The sequence below is a fragment of the Varroa destructor genome, unplaced genomic scaffold, assembly GCF_002443255.2.
Source record: "Varroa destructor unplaced genomic scaffold, Vdes_3.0 BEIS01000006.1, whole genome shotgun sequence".
NCBI lineage: Eukaryota > Metazoa > Arthropoda > Arachnida > Mesostigmata > Varroidae > Varroa > Varroa destructor.
This window is the reverse complement of record NW_019211459.1, coordinates 26,770,499-26,798,491: the sequence shown is the minus strand read 5'-3', so window position 1 is coordinate 26,798,491 and position 27,993 is coordinate 26,770,499. Positions and strand designations below refer to the sequence as shown.

The 27,993-nt window shown below is 43.0% G+C and overlaps 1 protein-coding gene across 3 annotated transcripts; it reads right to left on the bottom strand.

Moving 5' to 3' along the window:
* On the bottom strand, positions 1-27,992 carry LOC111252476 (uncharacterized). 3 transcript variants are annotated; one of them, XM_086993577.1, is made up of 8 exons: positions 27,682-27,990; positions 22,162-25,473; positions 16,419-16,619; positions 15,457-15,784; positions 14,026-14,365; positions 12,073-13,723; positions 10,890-11,740; positions 1-10,158 (listed from the first exon to the last, which is right to left on the bottom strand). In XM_086993577.1, exons 2-8 carry the CDS (start codon positions 22,221-22,223, stop codon positions 10,046-10,048), a joined length of 3,546 nt encoding a protein of 1,181 aa, XP_086849703.1. In that variant the 5' UTR covers positions 22,224-25,473; positions 27,682-27,990; the 3' UTR covers positions 1-10,045. The 3 variants fall into 3 exon arrangements, with proteins under 3 accessions (XP_086849703.1, XP_022666184.1, XP_022666183.1); XM_022810449.2 differs by having other exon boundaries at positions 1-10,319; positions 27,682-27,988; XM_022810448.2 differs by lacking the exon at positions 22,162-25,473 and having other exon boundaries at positions 27,682-27,992.
* Position 27,993: the final 1 nt, after the last annotated feature.

Below are 27,993 nucleotides of genomic sequence, written 5' to 3'. Positions count from 1 at the left end.
TTATTGTAAAACATTTAAACAGTAAATTTATTTGCCATCACCACCTTTTTCATCATCACCAGCAGCTGTATTCTCTATTGTTGTTATTTTCTGTGTTATCCGCCGGTGTCAATCCTTTAATCGTTTCTGTTGCCGGAAAGCAAACACCCGTCCCACCCATAATCTTAGCGGCCAATTAAATCATCATACATACGTTTCCCTTCGCTTTGTCCACCTGCCCTTCTCCCGTTAGTTCGTTCATTCCCCTCTCCCCCCTTTAATTATTTTTCTATATTTGCTATTCTACTATCTTGTATGTTCTTTTTTTTTGCCGCTTTAGTGCCTGAATTTCTCTCCTTTCTTTTCGTTATGGCGCCCAACAAAATCAGAGGATGTGCCTAATCACATTTCCATACGACCCATGTCCCGTGTCTTCTTATCTGTCGAAGTCCACGTCGAACCCACTTCATGCACCTCTAGTTCGCATCACCTTATTTGATCACGGCAATCTTACCGTTCGCTTAGATTTTCATACGAATGCCATTCCAGCTGTTCACTTGCAGTTCCAGCTGAAACCTTCAGTTTTGCATTTAGATGGGTCGCAATGCGACTTCAGGCTGTTTTACACTTTCCCAGTTTTAAGTTTGAGTGTATGATTTTTCTTGTATATTCACTTTTTACATTTATGGTTTTCCACCTGAACTAATCAATTTCCCAATGATTCCATTCCACTTGTTTAGTTATCTTGCCTGTATTGTTCCGCCCCTCATCCCTCAAAACCTTAGTCTTTTATTTCCTCATTCAGCCCTGCATGATCTTTAATTTTCCTACCCAACGAAGAGGGTCTAACCGTCATCATCATCAACATTTACTCTTCTCGTGCGCAAATCGATCCCCATCATGACTTTCTTTAATTAGGCCTACATCCGCCACCCCCTTCTGCCCCTGTACTGCTTTTCTCGCTCCCTTCGTTTATTTTAGTTTAGTTTCACGCCTCGCTGAAGGCCTAGGGGGCGGTCGGATCTGTGCGCATACCGCTCACAAGAGCGTCTGCCTCTCAACATCGTTTTCCCGCTTCGTCTCTCATAATCATCATCAGCACGTATCGTCATCATCGCCACCTGACCTCAGTCATCTATCGTCGCAAACGAATATTCCCTGTTTCATCATTGTTTTCTATGTGTGTCTGCGTCTGCGTCTGCGTGTGTGTGTGTGTGTGCGCGCGTGTTTCTGTACGAACTTGTATACGTGGGTATGTTTTTAAGTGGGTCCGTGTACTGATGTCAGTTCGTCTGCTGTTGTTCTACGGTCTTTCCGCATCCTGCATCTTCTATGGGGCAACCTATTTTTTTTGTAGCCAGACGACGTTTCTAAGGCTCGGTACCCAACTAACCACATTCTTTCCTGTTATTTTCGTTTTTAAGTTAGCAGCAGCTTACAGGTTATGCACTTGGTTGTGGTATTAGTAATGCTAACAATAGGATTATTAGGTCGTTTTGTCCAACGTAATGCTTAACGATTATTCCGGACGTAAAACTCAAAGCATTTCATTTTCGCATCAAGTGATATTAGCAGTTGAAATATGGTACAAGATAAGCTACTCCTGGTTGTTGTGATAGCAGCAGTGATGTATGAGAATATTATAGAAAATATGGGCTACGTGACGACCTTCGATACGTGAGCTACAACGACACTTTGCCATGACACCATACTCAAAATTAGCTTAGTCACAGTTACTCAATTACTACTAATTCGTTGCACTCATCCGAATCAATCGCACCCTCTCGCATATGTATATACGCACAATGCTCGCACAGACATGCTTGAAGTCTCTAGCAATGAGCGCACCCATGCTGCAATATCATGTGAAGGAAAATAGACACGCCCTCACACGTTAATACATACACACACACACACACACACACACACACACACACACACACACACACACACACACACACACGTGTGCTCTCCACTCCTGTCTGTTTCTTTTGCTTTCGTTGTGCTTTTACTACCGTTTTGTTCCTGGAGACTACATTATGTCCCGTAGTCCAGCCGAGTGCCGAAGGCGCCCGCGGTCCAACATAAAAATTTTAAACTCAACAACAACCTCATTCCTTTCTAGTTTGGTTTGTCTACTTTCATCAACTCTCACACAGTGTCCGCCATTATTATTATTATTATTATCCTGTATTAATCTACACATCGTCATTGTCCTTATAAATGACAATACATATGATGCGTCGTCGTTTTCTAGACACACTCATGGCGGCGCGTGCTTTCCCGTTTCGCTAATAGCAGCCACCGCCCCCTGTAGCATGTGCCGCGAATTTCGTGCCGATAATAAAATCAGTTGGACAACTAGCCATCGCAGGTTGCTGTTGTCGCTCTTCGGTTTGTAGACAGACCCGGAGGGATCGTCTCTCACCTAGATAGATGACTTGTTGCCACAAACGCCAGAACTATTAAGGCGTTTGGACTGCGGCGGCGGCGGTGGGGCGGGGGGTAGCAGCAGTAACAATGACCTTTCAAACAACAACAACCAGACGCAACGGCGCCAACGGTTGTTGACGAGGGCTGTTGATGCTGCTACTACCGGTGCCGTCCTGCGACTCTGTCTGTGACTGTTTTCACTACGTGGGTCCCTTACCACCGCCGTGAAATAGAATCGCGGAACGTCATCGACGATCTCGTCTGCGAAGCTATGTAGTAGCAGGCGCAGCACTCCGAAGGTTACGGCGCGTTGCATAACTCAACGTCACGACCAACATCATCAATACTATCATAAACCACCATCGTTCCACTGGGTCGCTTGCTTCGCCACAATAATCATCATCATCATTGTTGTTATTTGAATATTCTGTTTATCTCACTCCCTGCTTTTTGTATGTGTTGCGAAGGCGAAGTAATACAGGGCTGTTCGGGCGTTAATGTATATATAATTTTGTTGCGGTGGCTTGTTGTGACTGTTGCGACTTCGGCTGGTATTGTTGTTGCTGCTGCTGCTGCTGCTGCTGCTGCTGCATTCATTATCTATGCTCTACGTTTTGCCCCTCACGCAACGCTGCCATCGACTTCGCCATCATTCTCCCACTCGTGGTGGTCATTTTCACACGCCGACGTAAATTAACTTGTTTAATAGAACCAATTAACTATGAATCATTATACATTTGATAAGAATAATAGTTCTTATAGTAGGACCTCGTCACCTTTCTCGTACACTACCTGTGTAGTGTGTCGGCTTGTCTGCATATTATCCTCTTTGTAAATGTGTCTTCTACTGTTGATTGCTCTGAATGTATCCTCTATAGTTAAATTTTGCGTCGCGCACACATATGTCTATTTTTTTTTTATCTTCGTTCCCATCCGCTTTTGTCCATAGCATTTTTTCACAGGCACCTCATTGTAATAGTAACTCGTGATAACAGTAGTTACATTAGCTTTTCGCGTCTGTAGTATCCATCATATGTTTACATATAGATACTACTGCCAACGTTTCTACTGTTCTTATTATCCTTATTATATGACAGTATAATTTAATCGTTCTGTGTTACATTAGTTGAATCTCTTTATTATTTAAAAAAACGTTATCTTTCCTTTATTTCTTCTCTCGTCTTGCTCCAATTTCACATGTTGCCCTTCTTTTTTATTACCATTTTATATAAGCCTACATATCATCATCGTCGTCGTCGACCTGTATTCGTGCTTTGTATATTCTGCTATTGTAGATTCTATTACACCTATAAATTTTTCTTCCAACAATTAATATGTTAGCCTCCTCGGCACCGTTGCCGTCGCGCGTCCTAGCACTATATTATTGATTCACCATCATACACGAACGTACAGTTCATTAGCTTTATATTTTTTGTTTGTTTTCTTATCGAGCAATAGCGTTTATTAGGCTACGCTTCATTTTTTAGCTCTCCTCATCGTTCCTCCCAGCATTTTTAACCACAGCATTTCATCATCATCATCATCATCATCATTCTTACTATCATTATTACTAGCATCATAATTATTATTATTACTAAGATCTAAAAAATTATTATAATCTTCAATCTTTGTCCCTCAACATGTGACGCTTTCATCTCTCATTGTCTATGTTCTCTTTGCAACCATCGTCGTAGTTATAATGCCGGCATTAATTAATAGTAATATTAACTTACATATTAATTCTCATCACCGTTACTGTAATTTGCTATTATATTACAACTTGTCACACGCGTTTATTGGTCAGGCCTATTACGCAGGAATAATAATAATATATTCATAGGGGGGCTTAGTAAGGACTCTTCGGCTAAACAACGTTTCCCAACAAAACCGTACCTCGTTCGCTTGCGTGCGGTTTTTAATTTGCACCGACGAATTTATCGTTTATAGCTCCACAGAATTCAGGCTTTCTATTTATGCTTAGAAAATCGCAGTACCTGGGCGGATATCAGGCCGCAATGGATCTGACATATATCGTTCGACATTTTGTTTGCACAGGTAAACGCTAAAATGTGATGCTTCAGTGTCAGGGGCGGCTCGTTCTGTTATTTATTATCACCTAAACTAGACCCTATGCCACTAGCGCATTCATATTCTATCGAGTGAAGGTCACACCGAAAAAAAACAAAAAAGTCCTATTCAACTTTTTTTTGCTATTTGTCCAAAAAACACTGCGCAAAAATAGGACAGATATGATGGACCAATACGATTGTAGCAAACAATAAACCAACTGCTTCCTTGTTACTGCAGTTGTTTTTTACTGACCGATTCTGGAGTTTGTTAGACCAGCAGATCATGCATACTGTTAGCTTGCTAAATCAACTACGAATTGACAACGGAAAAAGGCTGCAAAATTACCGATAGCATAGAAATAGATCTGTAATTTGTCTTCTTTTGATTAATAATCTACGTTTCTATTAGGGTTGTACACGTGTACATTGAGATGACCGTTTACGTCTAGCTGCTATACTACGGAAAATGTTGTAATAGAGTCAATGTAGCCTCGAATGGATAAGAACAAACATCTTTTAATTGGGAAGGGAACCGCTTGCCGCTGGGTTTGCAGAAGAAATTGCTTTGCTAGTCGTCAGCTTGTTGTACGCCCACCCAATGAGTATCTGTCTCCACATCGAATTCTACAAACAAAGAAACGGTACCACATTTTAAAGTGATAATTCATATTTTTATATATTTCTCTGATTGTATCATTTAGTCAAGTCGAATTAAAGTATATTCGAACGTTATTTAATTAAACTGCAGAAAATCCATTGCAAATGCAGAACGAACCGATAAACCCGTTTCGTAAGACAACCGCCGTACTCTTATCTGAGAAATCATCAATTATCATTGCAACTGCTCTGGTAAGCAATCAGTCTCTACATGATTTCGCTGTCCTCTTTAACGCGTTTATTTCCTTTGTGGAGTAGCTATAGAAAAATGAGGAGCCCGCGCGAGTTACCTTCCACACATGAAGACCATGTCTTTTTTATGTTAACAGCGTCGCGACCCTTTCAATTATATCTAACTGTGTTCACGGCATTAACTGTCCAATTCGTTTGTCAGTGTTTGTGTATCTATTGGTGCGTCACCTTAAATAATAGAAATATAAATAGCTTTACATTGTTTTCTGTATCCCTTAGCGTTTGTTACATCTTCGTTTACATCTCTGCTGAAGTAAAGAGCTTCGCTAAAGCAGTAGTGGGTAGAGAGCGTTAAGATGAACGATGTTTCCCGCTCGTTAGCTCAGTTACTTTATCTATTCTTAATCGATCACTGGACCAATTAAATGTTTACTACATTATACGATAGTAACAACTTAATTTTCTTTATATTTTTGTCATGCTCCTTTCCTTTCCTTTCACTTCCATAGCTTTTCATACTCATTTACGTCTTAAACTAAATGAGAGACGTTTTAATTTAATTAGGAACGGTCAATAGACCTGGGCAATCCGCTTTAAAGTATGATCAAATATTTGGTTTTTTCTGTATTCGTTCTCTGCGTCTTCAGAGAAGGCAAAAATACGACAAAGATAAAACGCAGAGTAATCGTTGATTACCGTGTAGATTTCGCTTATGAGTATTAGCTTACTATCGCTTTAATTGTACAAGAAAATTTAGCTCTATTTTTCTTTTGCTTGTATATTATGTACCGCTCATACGACATGTTGCACCGTTAGCTCATACACTAATTAACTGTTCGAGATAATTACATAAATGATAGATGCCATTAGCCGCTTCGACCTGTTGTAAAGTAGTCTTTGTCAATGAACTTCCCTGCCGATCGGTGTGAACTTGACTATAAATTGTTTCTTGGATTATAAACTTATCAAAAAGGACTTTTTTGTTCTCTTTCCCACTGCCGGGTCCTAACAACCCATGCACATTAGCTATTTTTAGCTCAACGTCTTTCCTAACCACCTTTGACACTCATCTATTATTTACCATATACAATATTTCAGCTTATCTATTTTTAACTATGCGTTTCTTTGTTTGCAAGATGTCTGTGTGGTGTGTACTCTTTTCTGTGTGCCGTGCATATGTGTGTGTGCGAGTGCGTGTGGGTGTCTGTGTGTGTTTGTGTGTTTGCGGGTGTGTGTGTGTGTATGTGTGTGTGTGTGTGTGTGTGTGTGTGTAACTAGCATACCAAGTGTCTTTGTGTAAAAATGGGCATTATCTAGCATAATCATTATTATCTCGATATTTCATCTTCGCGCACAGCTTCTTCCTATATGTACAGCTTATATTACAAAATGATCGTTTCTTCAATATGTGCCAACCATTGCTAGTATCATCATATATACATTAATTTGACGCTCACTTACTGTTCTGTTTTCCCCAGCGAGATTGATAAGCGATTATCGTATCAGTATCTGCCATCATGCTGTCCTCGTTATCTTACTACATCATTACACTGAATACGAGGTATCGTTTTATCATTAAGATTGGCTAATTGTTTGTTTGCTCTTTTATTAACAAGCGATAACCCTAGAGAGGAAGCTTTGTTGCTCGCATTCTGTGTGTATGCGGATGTGAGGACGGCACCTGGTAGGACATACAACGGCTTCGTAATGATCATCGCGTATAGTTCGGGCCAATCATACTAGAGTTAATAATATAACCGCAATCTTGCTTGTTATTAGTAAACCTAATTATTATTGTTGTTGTTCTCGAATTGGGTAAATGTCAAGTTTTTAACCGCCATTCACTTGTTTGACATCCTATACAAACCGGCTATCTTCTGCATCATCATCGTACCTTTCCACTGGCGTAGTAGCTTTTATGCTTCGTCATTTAAGGATATATATATATATATATATATATATATATATATATCTCGACATTTACTCACATTTAGGTAGATAAATATTTATAGATAGATCTTTCGCATACTATTAATAATATCATTATTATGATCATCTCTATCCCATATTATACCACATTTGCTTTCACTTACCGCTTCCATAAATCATTTTTACTATATAATAAAATGTTAGATAAAAATATTGATCATAACTATAGTAATATAAATATTTATATAGTATAATCTATCTTTAGAATAATTAGCATTCATCAGAGTCACACCTAGACAATCCACGGTTTCCTTTTTACCATATATTACCCCCGTTCTCTTAATAGATGTTTTTATTGTTGTTGTTGTTATCGTACAGGCAAGACTGATGAGAACTATACAATAATAATAAATAATAAGAATAATACTAATAATTCGTTACTTCTTTAATTAACTGATAAGGTGGCGAGGCGGAGCGTCGGCTAAGCTAAATGGCCCTGGAACGGAGCCTGTGGCCTATAATGCCACGCACAAAATGTTGACTCCGCCTGCCATACCAATCATAACTGTTTCTCCCGCTACTTTACCCGTTCATCGCCTAAAACGCAACGCTGAAACAAAAAAGCGTTACACCAGGTCATAGTCGTCCCTTTTCCATTTTCTCTAGCCATGCCCCGATTATGAGGCATTTATTGATTTCAAGATTCAAAATGAGGGCTGTACTTAACCAAAGCCCCATGTGCATGCTCAACGGGCCCGCCACAGACCCATTCATCTGCCCATCTGCTATTAACCTGCCCCACTACATTTTTACTGCGGTATTTCAACAACCATATACATGGCCAACTCTGCCACCCAGTACGCACTTTTGTTATCATCTATTCATACTATACAACGAACTCGGCTTAATCCGTTTAGGTACCTTCTTAATCTATTTTCTGTCCCGTGGTGTCAAATTATTATATTTTCTCAATATCAGCAATGTTATCATAATCTTTGCTTGACTTTTTCGTCGTCAACCAGTAAAACGCATCCTTTTTGTTAGGACCGCGGCGTCTGCTTGAATCCGGTTCGAGTTTTCGCGTTCTTTCCATTGTTCCTGTTTTAGTTGTTATGTACGTACAAAAATAGATTTTTATTGCTAACGTATCTACGTTTTTGTCCTCATCGTTTTTGCTTCTACCACTGCAACGCCAATGTGAGCCTTTTTCCGTAGTGCTCTCATTTTTCCGAGTGTTTTTTGCAAATTTCGCACCTATGTTTCTGCAAAGTAGTATAGTTGCTTATAATTATAAGCGCGCGTGTGTTTTTATTCTATCTGTAGTTCCATTTATGTGGTAAGATGTCCCTACGGGCTGTTAACGTTGATTTCCCTCGCCTGCTCATGTTCGTGTACGTAGCCTATAATAACATAGTGATAGGAGTACACATGAGCACATGTTACACTGATCGGTACCGTAACCGGCTCCCGTAACGAATCTCTTCAACACGTCTATTCTATGATTCGTTCGCCTTCTTTTGATCAATCTCCTTTTCACCCGCATCACTACTTTAAACCCTCATCAATCTTACGTCTCACGTCTGCTTCTACTGCCCAGCCACCGGCTCCTCTGCTAGTAGTAGCAGCATTACAACTATTCGTGTTTGTCTCCTTGTTCTATTCATAAGGAGAACAGGAATTTCTCCTTGGGCCGCAGCTGACGTGTTCACGGCAGCGACGCTTAGCATATTCGTCATCCGCCAGAAATGAAAAAAAGAGGCTGTGGCCAGCTGGCTGGACAAACCAAAGCATTACCCGAAACACATTCGCGTGACCTTTTGCCAAGCATCACCATCATATATATATATATATATATGTATACTTAGAATCCGTATTTTCGTGATTAATGCTATTCTAATTATCATTACAGTCATCACAATTAAATAACCACTTTCAGTTTGTAATTTCCACTTAGGTTTAGCCATGAATTCGAGTTCGCAATTGGGACTCTGTTCTCGATTTTTGCCTCATTCAGCCCTCTATTGTTTTATGTTCATATTGTACACGGGATTGAGTCGAGGGTATACACGAGATCCTTCTGGGTGTTGACAGATGGATTTAACTATCATCAAACTGTTTATCGCGTCTTGTCTTCTCGTTTTTACTTTCTTTCATAGGTTAGGTTCGAATGCTCAGTGAACATCTTACAACACATGACTTGATTGTTGATTACAGATCCACTTACCTCGGTTAAGGCAATAACCCCCGTGCTTCCATTATGTTGTACTTCTTGTCATCACGCGACAGCAATTAAAGCTGTTGCCCCGAACACACAAGCGAAGGAGTCTTTACTTCTGTGCATTTTCTCAACTTCAGGCGGATCTCGTGCTTTCATTTCAGTACATTTGTCTCGGATGTCTCAGTGTTGTGTAGGAAAAAAAAACCACCAAAAACTATAGATCAAACGAAAGTGATCTCGTCTTTTTTTCTTCCTTATTAAAAATCTATGTAATCTATGTTTTTGATGTTTTCTTGTTGTTGTTACTGATGATTAGGTATATATATATATATATATATATATATATATATATATATATATATATATATATATGCTCAAGTATACACCGTGTCACATCGAGGCAGCCTTGCTGAGGCTCCCAGCTGGGTCGGAATCCGACTTGGAGGCGGATGTTGAGGACACCTTTCAAGTAGATGACAGAACTGAGAGCGTTGCTTGCTTCTTCCCACACTGATATTTAGGTTGTTATGGTATAACCCACTTTTCGATGCCGCGGCGGCGGCGGCCGCTATTGCTGTTGGTTTAGCGACTGCTGGCGATTTTGTTGCTGCTGCTGCTGCTGCTGTTGCTGTTGTTTTGTTCCGTTCCCCGACTCGCTCCGCCCCACCAACCGCGAATAGCCTGCAACAGCCTCCATCTCATTATCAGTGCTAGTATCTAACAGCATTGAACAGCTCTTACTCACCACCATTGATCATCAGATTCCCTCCTGTTGTTTAACTACCAGCACTACTACTACGATTATTACTAGTTCTATTAGTACGAATCAAGCGGTCACACTCCTGCAATGAGAGCAAGGCGAATTAAATTCAGACGTTACTGACATGTTATCATGTTGCTTTCATTGTGGACGCAAATAAATCTATATTGTGTATACTGCATTGTAATTACACTAGTCGTGCTCAGTACAGGCTAAATGTACACTTGTGGATAGCGGATAGATTATCTAACGAAAAAAACATTAAATATATCAGGAGGCCACAGAAGAATTCTTGATTGCCTTTGTTGCAGCATATAAGTTCCGGAGCAGTGACATAAATAAGCGTGTCTTTTTGAGATTGAATCTACTGTTCTATTTAAAATCACTCGTAGATATGCATGTTTCGCCCAACATATTTATCGAAATCGTTGTGATTTAGCCCGTCAGCCACCATTTGAGCAATTGAAGATTATACAAAAGGAAACTACTTATTTTTTCTACTTATTTTCACTTACTTATTTTACTTACTACCTGTTCACCGCAAAATTAAACAAGAATCCACTTAGCACTCATCATTAGAGATTGTCAAATTTAATTTACAATATAATTTAATTGAGTTCGTAAGAATAACTTATTAATTAAACTACGCTACCTGGAGGCTGTGGTGGCGGCTGTTGGGGCTGCTGTGAGGCGGGAAGCGGCGGGGGACCCTGCTGGGCGCCACCAGTTGGAGGCTGCTGCTGCTGATTGCTTTGGCCCGTCGGAGCTCCGGTAACTGGTGCCGAAGGTGGCCCTCCCACTACGGATCCTCCAGGCTGCACAGGCATTGCGTTCGGAGGCACCGGCACCCCAGGCTGAACGACCGCTTGAGGAAACGGCGGTCCATGGGTGGGAGCGTGTTGCCCATGGGGGCCACTGTGAGGACCGAGTGGCGGCATGACCGCCATGTTCATGTGCGGCCCATGATGGGGTGGCGGCGTGCCCGTAGGAGCTCCGCTCGATGGATTAATAGGGCTCATAGCTAGTAGCATCGGCTGTCCCCATTGTGGCTGGCCAGGATACGCCAACAGCGGCTGCTGACCGTGAGGTCCGCCATGTGGACCCCCTACGCCACCCGTGGGAGGTGTAGGAGCACCCGATTGTCCCCCGCCACCAGGTGGTTGAGGTTGAACAACGAATGCGAGAGCCTGGCCTGGTGCACCCTCAAATTGCTGATACAATAATTGCGTAGGTTGATCTCGCAGGAACACTTGTTGCGGGTGACCAGCAATGTGCAATGCCGCTGGATATTCTCCTTGGTGGATAGGTCCTACCATAGACGGGGAGCCTACGCCGCCAACGCCCGGACCAGCGGGAGGGGACATGACACCTCGTGTCTGGACTATCTGGTTGTAATTTAGTACTTGAACCTGCTGCCCGTGTTGCATAGCAATCTGAGGCTGCATCACGGTCACCGGCGGAACACCTCCAGGCGGTGCAGGCCCGTAATGAGGAGGTGGATACCTGCAGCCAAAAACAACAGTAGAACGTGCTTAATCTGGGCTCGGTTATGAATGACAATCAGCCACATACATTAGATTTTATTACTTCGAAACCATACTGAACGGCTCTATACTTCAACGAATATTGAGTCCAGGTTCACTGCTAATGGCTTGTTGAATGGCCCCATTGGGCTTGTGAAACCAGTACGTGAAGCGCAAAAACAATAGTTACAAGCCACTGTAAAATGGTAAAATGAACGTGCACTAGAAAGACTCACGACAAAACTGAAGAGAAAGATATGCTCGTAGCATATAGTTCAATAAGCCGGTTATTAAATGATGGCGTAAACTCACCCAAGAACGACCTGCTGATGCGTCTGTGGGCCTCCGGTCACAAGCGGCGCCCCCGTGACGTGCATTGTCGTTTGATCCACAGCTTGTCGGTTATTACCACCTTTATTTCCGCGATATTGATGATTCCGTCCTCCTTGGTGGGCTCCAGCTCCGCCAGGCTGGTGAGCCCCACCGTGGCCATGCGTCGGTGGTACATGACCTGGTGAATGGGCCTGGAACGTTGAAAATACGGGTGTGCCCGGTAGGATTAGGTGCTGCGGGACCATAATGGGCCGATTGGGTGCCGGATGCCCACCAGCGTGCATCACCTGTGCAGGCGGTGTACTCTGTTTACTGTGCGTTACTGTCGTTTGCGTCACGTGAGTTGTTTTCGGATTGAAGACAAACTCTGCAGCGTTGGGGTTAAGTGTGCTCTTCTTGACGATCTCGTCGGTGCTGGTCGAGACTGCCGACGTAGACTGGGACGCGGGAGCAGGCGAGGGCGTTTGTGGAGGTTGTTGGTTTGACGTGACACTATCAGCTTTCACAGCTTCGGCCGGAGATGTGGCCGATGCTCCACCCATCGGTTGCTGGCCTGCAGACTGCAAAGGTTGTTGCTGGCCGGCCTGCGGAGGTTGGCTGCTAGTCGCAGGAATGCACGGGGTGGCAGTAATGGTAGCCAAAGGAGGCGTTCGTTTGCCTTCATGGAGAACATGCGCCGATGCAGCCACATGCTGCTGCTGTTGCTGTAACGAGGGCGGTGGCGTCGACCGCTGTTGCTGCTGCTGCGTCGGAGGCTGAGTTAGTAACGCGTTATGACCCACTCCAGCAGGCGGAGGTCCTTTATCCTCTCGTTGCTTGTCTTGCAATTTCTCCTGCTGTTGCTGTTGTTGTTGCTGTTGCTGCTGCGTTGGTTGTACTTTTGGTGGTGGTGACGTTCGCGCAGCAGGTGAGGATCGCTCATTTGTTCCTCTACGACCTTCATCTTTAATAGGCTGTGGTGGCCTTGGCTGACCACCGCCTGCTGCCGCAACAACTACTTGCGTTGGATGGAGCACTGGCAGTGGGACATGCGGAGCTGGTGAATTTGTCGGTGATAAACGGGTGTGTCCACCACGTGTATTTGGATTTCCCGACGTATGATGCGTGGGATGTGAAGTTCCGCCACGCTGTTGAGAACCTCCCTTAGACTGACCGCCATTAGCATTGGGAGCGCCTTGTTTGTTGCGTCTGCCACCAGAATGTACATACGAACTTCGAGAGTCGTTTTTCGATTCCTTGACAACAGCTGAGTACTTCAACTCCTCATCGTCTCCGTCGCAACCTATTTCCAACTCATTGTTGCGCTTATGCTGCACATTTGACTCAATTTCCATTGCGATTCGTACTGCCTCTGCTTCGCGCCGTTGGAACTCCGGATCATCGTTCCGTTGCTCGTACTGATACGTGTAACCTTCAAGATTTTCCCGATACGTCGTTTCGACGCCGAATTTGCTTTTGTTTGTTTTGAACATTTCCTCAGGGTCCCAGCTTGTTGCCGCTGACATATCTTCTAGTTGGCCTTCTTCAACCGATTTACCTTCGGGCTCATCATCCATCCAGGCCTGCAAGTCCCTCTCAATCGGACGCCCATTTGCCCCTCGTGAGATCGCGGCGTCTGTAAAAGCGTTATCTGCAAACATTCGATTCGTTAAGCAAAATCTTTTAATATAACAACGTTACTCGTTTTTACTTAGAATGAGCATTATATTAACAGACCTGCTTTGCATAAATTTGAAGAATCTGCACCCGTCTCACTGCTTACAGTATAGTCCTTTATGTACTTCTGAAATTTGGATTTTTGAGACGGGTTATGATTCTATAATCTATTAGTGTTTTCAGTACTAGGTTCAACTCGATTCTCCAACACAGGTCAAAGGTGAAACACATGCTGTGTATATATACGTAGGTCCATGCGAGTACGGATCCTCCTACCTTTGGTGGCGTAGTCCATGTCGATATTATACGCTGTCACGCTAATCACGTCCTGTAGACTAAAAACCATAGTTTCTTGGAGCGGCTGGTGAGAGGGGTCAGCATTTTTCAGCCGTTCCATGTTCCGGACGAGACCAGCGAGATGTCCCGGAGCAGACTGTGCGGCTGCTGCTGCTGAATCTAATGGCAAACCTCCACGCCCGTCGGGACTACTTCGTTCCCTATCGGGTGAATCTATAAGAACCCCATCGAGGACAATTTGTAACTCCGGCGATAACGTGTAGAATAACCCCTCATAAATTTCTTTCTCGCCTCTTACGCGAACTTCGACTGTGTGACCCTGCAACACAATACAATACAATACAGAGATTTTGACAATACATACAACTGCTATTTTGGCTGCTCAGTATAAGCAGTAATGATAATGGTAACCGCAAGTAGCTCTCTGTAAGCCGAAAGTAAGCTTCACTTAACCAATGAACTCGAAGAACAGTGTTTCATTGCTCGGAATTTGTCGCTTTCTAAAATAAAACCGACATGATGAGAAATCAGTGAATGACTCTACGAGTACGACGTCTTCCATAGCTGGTAAGCCCAAATCAATATTTGGCCAGATGATGCAATTATTCACGGAAGCACGGTAAATGAATTGATCTATAACGGAGATCTACCTTAATCCTTAACACTGCACAACCGGGTCGTGTTCTCGCTAAGACAAGCACGTGCCTATGATAATAGATCAAAACCGTTGACTGACATCAAAACAAAAGCACATTTCGTGTTGCTTCCAAGGTGCCGGTCTCAACCGAGTTGCAGAGTTTAAAACCCGGCTGTATCAAACCCATCAATCACAGCTAATTAATAAAAACAGCACTCGTAATCAGTGACGCTCTCCGAACGTTCAGAGTCCAAATGGATGTCCTCCTTATGTATTTACCTCTCCACTGCAACTAACCCCTTGCCCCTTAGAGCGCCAGAATCTTTTCAATATATCACTCAGGCTGTTGTAAATACTGATTTCAGAACGAGTGGGCCGACAAGAAGGGTGAAGGTCGACAAAAGGATGAACCAAATGACTCACGCTGATTCACGCCCCTTCGCACAGCGTGAGTGCTAACAGGGTTTCTTCTTGGACGACGACAACAAGCGTCACAGTTAGTGCACCGTTCCCAATACGGTACAAACGAATACACGTTTCTCACCCGCGTTTTAAATACGTGTACGTGTCAAGGTTATGCAGCAACAAATAAACAGTTTTGCTTAACAGTTAAGAAAATGATCGCATACTTGTACTAGACATTGTGTGCAAAATAACGGCAAGCTTTTCACCGTTGTTCATTGGCGTTTAAAACTGCATTGAAATTTCGACGACAGACTGACACATTATATATATATATACATGATTAGTTGACATTCGTTCATTGTACGAACCACGAGTGCGGCAACGGCATGCATAAATCGGGCATTGTTATAAACTCCGTCGGGTCCCTGCGCGAGTCCTGCTAGTCCTGGTGCGACAAAAACGCCGTCCCTTGGAGAGCCAGGTCCAACGCTGTTCGCCGAAACGATGCTCGAACCACCCAAAGTTGCAGATCCCGCTGCTGTTGTTGCTGTTGATGAAGCTGTTTGTTGTTGAGCCGTTCCAGAGGCAGGCCCATCGCCTCGATCGCGGCCGATGCTAGCGCCGCCGGCCTCTAAATTTCGAGTGGCGCTCGTTCCACCACTGCCGCCACTCGCGTCGTTGCTGCTCGTGCTGTTACTGTTGTAGCAATCGTCGAACATTGACAAACACAAACCATACAATTCTACGAATTATACGATGAAAACAACGCAGGCGAGGTGGCATCTTATGGATCTCGGCTGGGATAAAGGTCGATGCCATTATAAAATAACGATACTAACGGTTTTCGAACTGAGGTATAATACAAACAGCACATTACTAATCATTATGGCTCTGCTGATCTTTTTTTATATTCATCCAAGCAATAGTCACAATTATTGTGAAAATTGTTAAAAAAAAATTTCGCAATTAACTATTATATATTATCCAAATATATTAATATTATCAACAAAACAATTATGAAATACATCACTACAACCATCCAGAAGATTGTAATATTATAGCCGTATCTCGGCCGTACTTTAAAACGAATTTTCCTCAGAGCTTAAACGTTGTTCCTACCATGCCCCTCGAATCGAAAATTTCGCGTCATGTGAAAAATATTAGAGATTTTGATAAAACAAACATGAGTTCATGCTTTACACGCCGAGTAACAGAAAGATAAATAGGAGTATTATAATCAAGCGAAATTATTTTTACCAGGTTGTTCAATAGTACATCTTCGTTAATAAAGGATACGCTCGAATTCTGCATTTAATTGTAATTTTCTTACTTTAGATTACTGATAGCGGCAGCGGCAGCGTTGTTGTTATTATTGTTGTTTGAGATAATGCTATTAGAAGATCCCGTCGTGGCGCTAATACTGCGAGGGCCCAGAAAAGAAGGTTGGACCGAGTTCGTTGCTGTCGAGAGTCCTTTGTCTACTACCGGCGTTCGATCCGAGCTGGCATTTTTCCCACCGCTTCGTTGGTTCCTATTCGTTTGATATGGCCAAAAAAGAGGCAGACAAAAAGAAAAAAATACCACAAATTAAAAACAAAAAAAAAGAACATATTTTTGTAGTCCTATAGAATACAATTAGATATTATCGGATAAATCTGGATTTCATTTCACCGCAATAAATATCTTTGACTTATTTGGGTTTCAAAGAAATTTTCAGTGTAATAATCTATTGGGTAACTATTATCCACGGCTCAGATTTTTTTCTCCTTCGTGCGCTTTGTGCTTTGCTAAATGCGTGCTTCCTCCATTGAGTTGAGCAGAAACAAATATGGAGTGACATTTGCAAAGTGTAAATATTCGTATTACCTGGAAATCGATTGCTCGCGTCGGAAAAATGAAACATGAATACATCAGCTCTGCCGTCTCACTCTATCTTTTTTTTAGCATTTCTTGTGCTGAGTATCAGAAGTAACACGATCCTATCAAAATGCTGTCTTTTCAACCTGTCACGTGAAGTTGTATTTTGCCTTTGACTCGCACACACCTTCCTGTTTACCTTGTTTGAAACAATGTTTCATTATGTTCTATATTGGCATGAAATAACAGGTTGGTCTCATCACACTGAGTCTGCGAAAATCGGGTTAGACTATATAATAGTCTAACCCGATCGGTCGGTATCGCATGGGAGTTGCCGCTTTGTCTCTGTTGCTAGCAATGTGGCTATACGGAACAACCTTTGACACTTGCGCAGGTGAATCTTTTGAGGTTCGCAACCAATTTAGTGCCATCTAAAATCCTTCCCAGGGAGCTAGCTCCTCCCAAGAAAAAGAGACGTTCGTCTAGTGCCGGTCTCAAATTGAATAAATGTTTCAACTTTTACCCTATGATGCTGTCAGGCACTGTTTCAGACCTAGGCCGCCACCTCATCGTCTGTCCCTATGTTTAGTAAACAAACATGCTACCATTGCACCCCCCATATACTAAGACCTTTAGAACGAAATAGCAGACGCTGTAACGCACGGGCTTGCAATTACGCGATGCCGTGTGGCGCGTCCTTTTTCAGACCATGAATGCGCCCAAAAGCAACAAGTCGCCACTTAACTCGCTAAGAGCGGCTGGTGTAGTGGCGCGAATCGTAGGGCACGTGATTGGGATAGTTTTTCGAATTTTTAAGCATGAAAAAGTTACTCAGGTGTGAGAACATCATAGAGTTTTCTCATCGGGCCGAGCTAACTTACCAAAAGTTATAAGAATGTCCAGTGCCGCTTTCAAGGTCATTTCGAAGGATCGGCACGAAATTTATTTATTCATACATATATACACTTTGTGTTTATTTTAGATTTTGAAATATCTATATAAGCTCGACAACGGCATCGCAACGAAAAGCCTTCAAGTGTCTCCGAAGCCATTGCTACCGCATTGATGAATCTAACCTTATAAATATACATCAGCCAGAGACCAGCTTACACAGTTCTAGGTTGAAAGTAATTAGTATCTGAATGGTGCTAATTCCGATTGACAAGCGATTTCTACTGTCTATTGAGAAATGAGATGTCTCCCTATAGAGGGGCTAATTCCCATTTCAAAAAAGGGAGATTGCCATTTCAGACCGTCCGTACTGGCTTGACCTCTTCCTGATAAAAGCACATCTGTCATTTCATTTGGTTCTTAGCAAAGGTGACAATGAGAATATTTAATCTTTAAAACAATAAAATATTTTGATACGTATGCCAGATATCGCTTGATTAATTGTCAGTGCCTTTAAGAAATAGATATCCGGCTCGCTTTAACCTTCTGAAGGACAGTCTGACGGTACTAAAATTCGTCTTGCAATTTAAATTGTTGCTGTTGCCGTAATTTATGGTGCATATTCACTACCCGTTTGATATAACGCGAGAAAATTAAAAAACTCGACTAACAATATTAACAAATGTAGTTTATTAAAAATAGCGAAGATCTCTGAACCTTATTAAAAAAAAAGTTTTATAAAGCATGTTTTGTTAAAAAAAAATTCTGGACAAGCCATTGAGGCGTGCCAATAAAAATATTATAATATATGGCGAATAGAATTCGATCGTAGCGTTGCCAATAATAAGAATAGTTAGATCATCTCATAAAAGATTGTATCAACTGAATTTGCTCTGCGAAATTGGTCAGATTACAACAGATCATTAAAGCGTTCAGAGAGCATTTTAATACGCAAAAATAGATTAAATACCTGACTGGTTTTTTGTATACCAATGGTTTACAGAACTTAATTGCAATTTTTGACAAACTCGCCATAAGTATAACCCTGCAAAACACACTGTAAGACCAGCCAATTCTGTTAAGGGCTGCAAAATTCTGGCATTTTGTTCAATAGAACCTGAAGCTTTGAATTTATCTTGCCAAGTTGCCATTTGCAGCTTTCATACAGCTTTGGGAAGTAGTCCCCCTGCCAATAAAAAGACTGCCAAATACTCAAATATATACAAAAATTCTACATTTAAGCTCTGCTTTTCGTCATTTACTATTAAGTTATAATTAAAAACGGCAGTGCGTCCTTCCTTAAGTGGAAAGAATGCGGAGTAAATTGGTTCAGGTTAACCTGGGCTGTTATTTGAAAACGTGAAGATAAATCGACAAATAATTAAGTAAAACATTTATCCTAAAAGGTAAATCCAAGCATTTTTGTAACCTAAAGCAATAAATCCCTGGCAAATCATGCGTATTTCAAGTGTGTACAATACGCACGTTGGTAAAACAAATATTCTGAAATATATAAACTAAAATTTAACTTACCACCTTCAAGATCACTGAAATCGGCAAATATATATTAAGCTGCCCGAAGCTATTTCTCGGGTCAAAACATTTGAATAATTTTTAACCTAAGTACCACAAGCCCATAAGCACAAAATTTTATAAATAATTGTGCCAAGTCTACAGTAATCTGTGACTACACTCTGACTCAGTTTGATTACAATGAAAAGTTTACTTCTAAGCTTTTTTTCACCTTTAAAGATACCTTTAGGTATTAAAAGTCGAAACCCAGTAATTAATTCTATGTTTCTCGAACATAAGAGCACAAGTGGGCAAATAGACCTTCAGCAAAACAGTTCGTTACTACCATAGTCACAAATAGAAATTCGCACATCGTGGGCTACCAAAAGGTGACTAGTTTTCAAAAGCTCAAACGGGAGAGCCGAGTTGCTAACACCATAGAGGCTTTGAGCAGAACAGAACATCGACAATGTCGGCTCAACTTTTTCGAAACATATGTTATGATATTGTAACGAAAATATTGAAGACGCAGAAAAAAACCAAATTTCTTGAACTGGGTTTAGGACAAATGAAAAAATTTGCGGCGTACTCTACAGAAAATTAATGCTAAGGTGTGAACGCCGTCGCTATAAACAAAATATGAGTCACTCTGCGCTGCCACCACCAAAGGATCACACAAGAGGATGACACCGAACGGAAGAAAAAGGCGTTTCACTGGCAGCGTCGAACGGATTGCGTTATAAGCATACCCACATAGGGTATCAAAGACATCCGTTCGTACAAGATATGACTCGAAAGGGAACGCTTAATGCTGCCGGAGATCAGAATTTCCAAAGAACCTCATGGATGTGTGTTGCAGCAACCGACAAGATATAGCATGATTACTCGACGACAATTCACGACTTCATCGCGTGGCTTCCACCACGGCCAGGAACTGATGTGAAAGAAACCAGCAATGACTTAAGCCGTCACATTCTCCAGACTCGGGTCCACATTACTTCGATTGCTGGCATGCCTCAAAGAGGTTCAGAGATGGCGTACCGCATCCCACCATCGATAGTCTCAAGTAATGAGGTCATCTATGGTAATGCAAGTCGCAAGCACACAGCTGTTGAGAAGAGCCTAAAGAGCTAGTCAGACTACAAACGGTCGTGTATCTAACGTAAATCAAAATATCATTGTTCTATATTCCATCGATTAAAAATATTTAAATTGTGCAGCCCGTTAAATAGCTACAGAAAACCTAAAATATATCACTTTCAGAAGACCCCGTGCCTGGAAAAACTTACTTTCATGCTTTAGAGAAACGCGTCTTGAGAACCTGTATAGCCAGTGTTGACAGGGAACACGGCCAAACGCAGTAGCTTGTCTCATGTTTGATGTAGAAGTAGTTGTTGTGTTTCGTATTATAGGGCGTCATATAGTGGCGATCCCGAGATTCTAAACCTTAAGCTTTTCCTTTATTTCTTTGGGATAGACTGTAACATTGACGGTACTGTATTTCCTAACAACAAAAGCATCTGTCAGTAAATGCATGCGTCCACCATATTGCTCCCTTTACTCTCGCATGAATGAACAAATGGGTTCATGTGAGTACATTTACCAACAATACAAAGCTAAGGTGGAAGTAAGAGTTCTCTTCTAGCCAAAGGTTCCTATCACACTAGACTCTGGCATCACAGGTGGCGATGTTCCAATACGTCATCACGTCGGCATAAAAAATAATTAGAAGTTCAAGTACGTCTTAGAGACGCTATGCTGTTATGAATTATACGCCACCTGACTATTTTCTCGATCTCAATCTCTGTTCTCTCCTTCTATATATGTGTATATACGTACTGCGTCCATCTTGTGGTTCGTCCTGCTTACATGATGTGCTTGTAAGTTCAGAGAATTTCCTTCTTAGACGGCACTTCTTTATCGATTATTTGGATATATTTTTTAAATAGGCATTTCTTCCTTGTTCCATTTCGTGGTCGTTATCACATAGATGAAGTAGTCTAACGAGCAAAGCGCGTGCAGAGCGAGGTCCACGAGTTGACCTCCACGGATGACTAACGGCACATGGTATGCATTTAATAATAGGGCAATCTAACACTACCAAGTTTAATCTGTTACTTTCTCGTTAATCATTTGCATATAAGATATCCATGCAGTAAACCGAGAAATATGTTTACCAGTCGTCTTTCTAGATTCAGTTCTAAAATAGTATTCTCTGAGCAAATGTTTGATTGATACGACGATAACTTTAGTACCATACTGATTGCATCAGCATTTAGAATTTGCGGGATTTTTTTACGTGCTAGATAATAGATGCTCATGCCATGTATCATTCTGTCCATGGCGTTGTAAGTGAAAGTATGCTTTTTTAACCTAAAGAGTCGTCGCACAATGCTATTCGAAAACGAGGTACGTCTCCACAGGAGTTCAGTCACAATGACAAAAAGAAGTAAAGGGGAACAATACAGACATTAAAATGTGAGCGCTCAGAATTCCAAGTCTCCCCTATAAGGATTCTGATGAAAGATGGAGTGGTCGATTAGACGTCGTCAGAAGTTTGAAACCCTGAATAGTCGCACGCGACGTTCACCCATTACGAATAGGCATTCGTTATCAAGGGTATTGATGCCGATATCTTTTGAAAAACCGATCTGTCTCCGATGCTGCCATCTAATGAATGATGACTATTAATAAACTAACAAGCAATAGTAAGATGCTGTCACAGTAGTGGCCTTACGTTTTGCACGTCTGTCATGTCTGTGCCTGTATGCGTTCGTTTGAGCATGTGCGAGAAAGTATGTGCGTCTCCATACCTCGGGCCGGCGGTCCCGTTGCTCTTGACGTTCCTTTTCTTGTCTGTCGCCTGTTGGTTCATGGCGACATCAAATCGCTCCGGTGGATTTCCTCACTGATTGCTTCTGCTACAGTTGCTGTCGGACTAATCTGTTAGTGCTATTATACTGCGTTCGTTGTTGTGGATAGAGCCTTCCGGCCAATCCGAACAGGGTGGCTGAATAAAGAGCAGCAGCACCACCAACACGTACCGTCTACTTCCGCCAACTCTAATCAACGATTAGTAGTGAGAACGACACTTATATGTACTATTGCTACTGACTGTTTTTCTGAACGTCAGAGGCAATTCTCGAATACAACTTCATACTCTTGCTCTTTTCTAAGCTGTCCAAGTCTGCTCCACACTCGATTTTCTGTCGTCGCTATGTCTAGTTCAGTATTCCTGTATGTATCCTTATCCACTCCCGTGTTACTTCCTTCTCGAATAGCTCGAAGGACCAAAAGTAATAATAATGCTGTCGCGTAGATAGGACGAGAGGCGCACAGCTAATACTCACTATACTACTATCCAACCACAAACATGCTGATGATTTGACGGTCAGCACGGAATCAGGACGCTGGAATTACACGCTGTTGCTGCGCTATGCCAGTGGCCGTGCTATTGACGGCACAAAAACTCACTGGCCACTGCACCATACGAAGATTATTGACTAGGTATGGAGCAGCTGTGTGTAACAACACGCACACTGATTCGTCGTAAAGAAAAACACCACTGTCTGGAAAAGCAGCAGCAGCAGCAGCAGCAGCAGCAGCAGCTCGCTATGCGGACGAGTGGGGGTGAACCCGACCTTCTAGAACGGGGCGTTTTAGTAGTAGTAGTAATAATAATAATGGTAAACGATAAGGGCTGGTAGCACGGCGATAACAGACGAGCACGATGGTGGCCTTTGCTGCTGTTGTTGTTATCGTTATTGTGACTAGTGGTGCTGCCACAGCCACGCTGTTGGCAGATGATTCTCTCAGCAGAAATACTGGCCTGTACACTAGGTTACAGTATTCTTCAGCTACCAAACTGTCCGCGTCACAGTTTGCACCGTCAGCGCACTTCACTGCAGAAAACTTCGACTACGATTCCGCAACGATAAACAACAACTGTTACTATAAAATTTTCATTACGATTCACGAGAGCGGTCTTCGGCCGAGGTTGCCGTGTTACGTTGTTCCCTCCGCTGATTTTCTAGACACCTATCTCAATTCGTTTTTACTGTTTTCACCACAACTGGACATACGCATAGGACACGCGTGTACTGACTCACGCATACACGCAAACTCCTTTTGTTTGCCAGTTAACCCGCCCAGTTATTTCACTGGCTGCTGATAGTGATGGTAATCGTTGTTATGCGCAACTGACGATCCGCTCACCGACGATTGTCGACGTCGACGACGACGACAACGACGACGACGACGACGACGACGACGACGATAGCAACAATAACAGCCGATTGAATGGCTAATATCTCCCCATTTTACGCGGACGACCCCTGCTTGTGCTGTTGCGGCTACTTTTGCATCTTTTTCTGAAGCTACTATGGCTACTGCTGCTGCTGTTGTTCGAGTGAACAACGACGGACCCTCAGCTTCGTTACGCAGCGTTTGTACGTCTATTTGTCTATCTGTGCCGGTGCTGCTGCGACTGCTGATACACGGCGTTCGAGAAGTCGAAAACACGAACGTCGCTGGTGGATGGATGTAGGTGCTGCTATTGCTACTGCTAGCGCACTTGTCAGTATCCCTACTGGTGAACTAATGTTTTCACCATCGATGATATTATCAATTGTTGTTGTGGCGATACTGTTGGTGAGCCTTTTTCTGTACTCGCGAGTAATAGTGGGCTCACTCGTACGACAGCCGTCGATGCGGAGTCACACACACACACACTCACACACGCACGCACGCACGCACGCACACGTAAACCCAGCAAACGGCGACGGTAGCGGTAAGTGGCAGCAGCACACACTTGCGTGGCCCCTGAGCACAGAAACACCAATCGATCTGCAACGAAACACAACCCCCCGGAGCACTCACTACTCGCTCCCGTGGTCTGGTGCTGCTAGCCTCGCCTTGGCTGGCCTCCCTGCGTGCGTGCCTGCAGCGTTTCGTCCGTGAGTCTCGAGCCTCGATTGACTGCTGTCTCCAATCAGTTTGTGTATTTGCACTCTGTGCGGCGACTTTTGTGGCTGCCGCTGGCGTCGTTCCTCGGCTGCTGTAGCTCCCGCTGGTGCAGCTCAGGCGACCGCTGCTACACGCACACACAGGTCGTTGTTGGCAGGGTGGGCAAACAAGCACACGCCAATTAGCAAGCGCTGCAGCTGCTCCCGTTGCTGGAATCGAATGCGAGTGAGACAGCAACACGAATACTAGCAGCACACTACTAGCGATAACAGTAGTGGCGGTGGTCGACAGCAGCGGCCCACGACGAGAGAGCAAGAATCAGCTCTACTAATCGACCACCAACATAGTAACAAACGAACGGGCTAAGCAAGCAGCACAACTCCTTCCTTCCTTCTTTACACTGCGACGATATATTTGCAGTGGCTGCTGCTGGTCTTGATGTACACTCACACACTCCTAGCGACGACGACGACGATGACGACGACGATGACGATGACGACGACGACGACGACGACGGCGGCGGCGGCGGCGGCGGCGGCGACGAGACGGGCACCAGCAACTTGGCTGCTGCTGTTAACTTCTTCCTCGTTGACACCTATTATCGCTCGTTGGCGGCTGTCTTTTACTGCTGCTGCGGCGGCGGCGGCTGTGGTGGTGGTGGTGGTGGTGGCGCACCCCTCCGTTCCTTCCAATCTGGCCGTTGTCGTCGTATCCCTCTGTTCGTCGCGTATGCTCCTACTCCCGCTGCAGCTGCTGCTACGACTCCTGTTGTAGTCAAACAGCTCCCTATGAACGAACACTGCTGATTTTAGCTGCCTAGCAGGCGACAGATCGACCGCAGTCTGTGAGTGCGCGTCTGTGTCAATGTTGTGAGTTGTATATAGAGACGACCACTGGCCACGACGGCCGCCGCAACAACAACAACACCATGGAGACTTGATGCGTAAGGAGCGTATGCGAAAGTCTGTAATTATGTACGGTCCGTCTGTTGATTTCGTTCTATTTTCTGATCTCTGTACTGGCTGCAAGCTGCCGCTAGTTCTGCTGTGTTGCTCGTAGCCCCCAGCCTGATTCCATCGATTACTGCTGTGGCCGCTGCCAACAGCGCACGGACACTGCGACAGTTCACGACAGCGACAGATCGCGGCTCCGCGACAAAACTGAAAGCAAACACAGACATAGACCACGAGCACGGAGTCACACAGACAGACAGACGGTTATGGCCAACAGATAGCAGAAAGCCAACAAACCTCACAGCACGTGGAGCGCGCCAGAATACGAATGTGATTTAGGGCAGGCAGAAAGGAGACAGCGGGCACACGACAAATTCGAATATGTTACAGTTGAAAGCCCGCCTTCGCTGCCTGCAGGTACACGCTATTTTACACATATATGCATGACGTTGTATACAATGACGTTGTAGCCGCTGTTGCTGTAGCGGCTAAACTGAACCACGCGTGTGCCGTCAGCACCGCAATTTAGGGAGGGCAAAGGATCGTATGAATGTCTAGAGGAGCATATGAGCTGCGAATAGCGCTTTTGAAGCAGGTGATATTGAGCTGGACATACGGGGGGAGGGATTATGAATCGAAACATGATAGAAATTGAGTGAGATAAAACAGAAAAGGGGGAAGAGACTGCGCCGCAGTTACAGACGGGTGCCATAATCCCGATTTGGCGTCCCCAGACGGCTCGACAAACCACTGGGAGAGAGACAAGATCAAAAATCATAAGGAAAAATGTTTTAAATTCAATTATCAGCGCAAAACGACGGAGGATAGGATAAAGAGCGTTCAAATAACATTTTGAGATAACATATTTTTATATTGGGTGGGAAAGAGTTGCAAAGTGAAAACTGACAAAATAAGAATCTGTCTTTGGGAAAGCACCATGAATCACTGCGTTGTTCTAAAAATCGATCAGAAATGCGTTTATAAACTGATCTCCGCACGCATGTAATTACTGGGACGTTTAGCTAAAATTAAACTATAATTTTATAAAATAGTCAAGTTTCCTATATATCTAGGGCAGTCCCCTGGCGTTGAATAGTGAAAAATCTAGGATGCAGTCTGGTCGACTAATGCTATCACTAGTTTATTGCAGCTATACAGACGGATCTGTTCTGGCTTTAATTGGCAGTTTAGAAGAATCCTGCTCGTATTATCTTTTCTGTGACATTTTGCACAGACAAAGTGCACTTGGAGCCGTTAGTCTAAACGTGATGTTACTCTTTACTAATAATAGTAAACACGTACCGATAAGTGGCTTGTATCCTTCACCTCATCAAATAGCTACGAGGAAAAGGCTAAGCTGCAGATTTGTGGTAAGTTGAACTCTTGCTGAGATTCCTACTAGCCGGTAAGCGTGCAATCCTCTAAGGTTGATTTAATCGCTCGCACCGACTAAATCGGCACTGACATGGTATGATAATGCAACACAACGCAATAAAATCTATGTCTTCTAATGTTTAATTTGTTATATCTTCTCTTTTGTTAGCAATTAGAAAGCAATTTCAGCGCTAATCACCGTTAAGGGTATTTATATTCAGCCTCTAGTCAAAAGGAAGATGCCGAATATTAGGCGTACAGAGCCGTATTTAACAATATAAGATCATTTGAACATTTGTTCTTCCTTCAAGATGTCAGATACGCTTGCATCTGATATTCCTTTGCCGCCTAGCGTTTTCATCAGACCAGACACGTTTTACCTTGCCGCGTATGTTCGTCAGTCTTGAGTTCCTTCTATCGCGAGATCCAACAAATTCAACCCGATGAAACGATTTATGAGAGAAATGATTAAAAATTTACTTAGAAGCTAGGCTTGTAAACAAAGTAAACAATTTTGGTATAAAAGGTTGCGGTAAGAAAGTAACACCTTGTAGTGTATAAAGAACAGGTTGTAGTGTATTGTTTTTGGCGCATTTCTCTGCCGTTCGTTCACTTTACTTGTTGACGATCTGAGTCAACATCATGTCCCTATCACAACATCCTTATAGCGTTTACCAACATCATCTAATCTCTGTAAATGACAACGAGACAGAAATAATTAGGTAGCCATATATTTGGATCATCAAGGTGACGCTTCAATGAACCTTATATATGTCATAGTTTCTCTATATTAATTAACAAAACGCCTTCTTAATTCGACAAAACGATGACCTTTCTATTAGTAGAATCGATCTCCGTTTAATCATTAGAGGAGATGTGGGATAGGCAAAGTACGTAGTACTAATTTAATCATTTGAAGCAAGCATGACAACAACGACGACGAGGACGACAACGACAACGACGCTGATGATGATGACGATGGCATTGACGATGAAGCTGGCACATGCAGACCAATTCTGCGTGATCTGTAATTTAGCTTACCTCGCCCGATGAGAGGTTGATCCGGGAGCTCTAGCGTGCATGACTAGGCAGAAGTCAGGTCGGTCCGTTTACCGTGAAAATCGAACATAACAATTACTGTCCCTGCCGCACCTTTAAACGTATTTTATGCTACAGAAATAATCACGATGATCATCACCAACTGCTAGCACGTTTTTCGAAGCTCAACTCACTTCAGCCTGTGCACCTTTGTATGAGGCTAACCGCAAATAACTAAATCCTTGTGTCTAACAAAACAGATTTTTACATGGACACATGCTCGCTGAGCAATATCCTGATACATCTTTTACTACA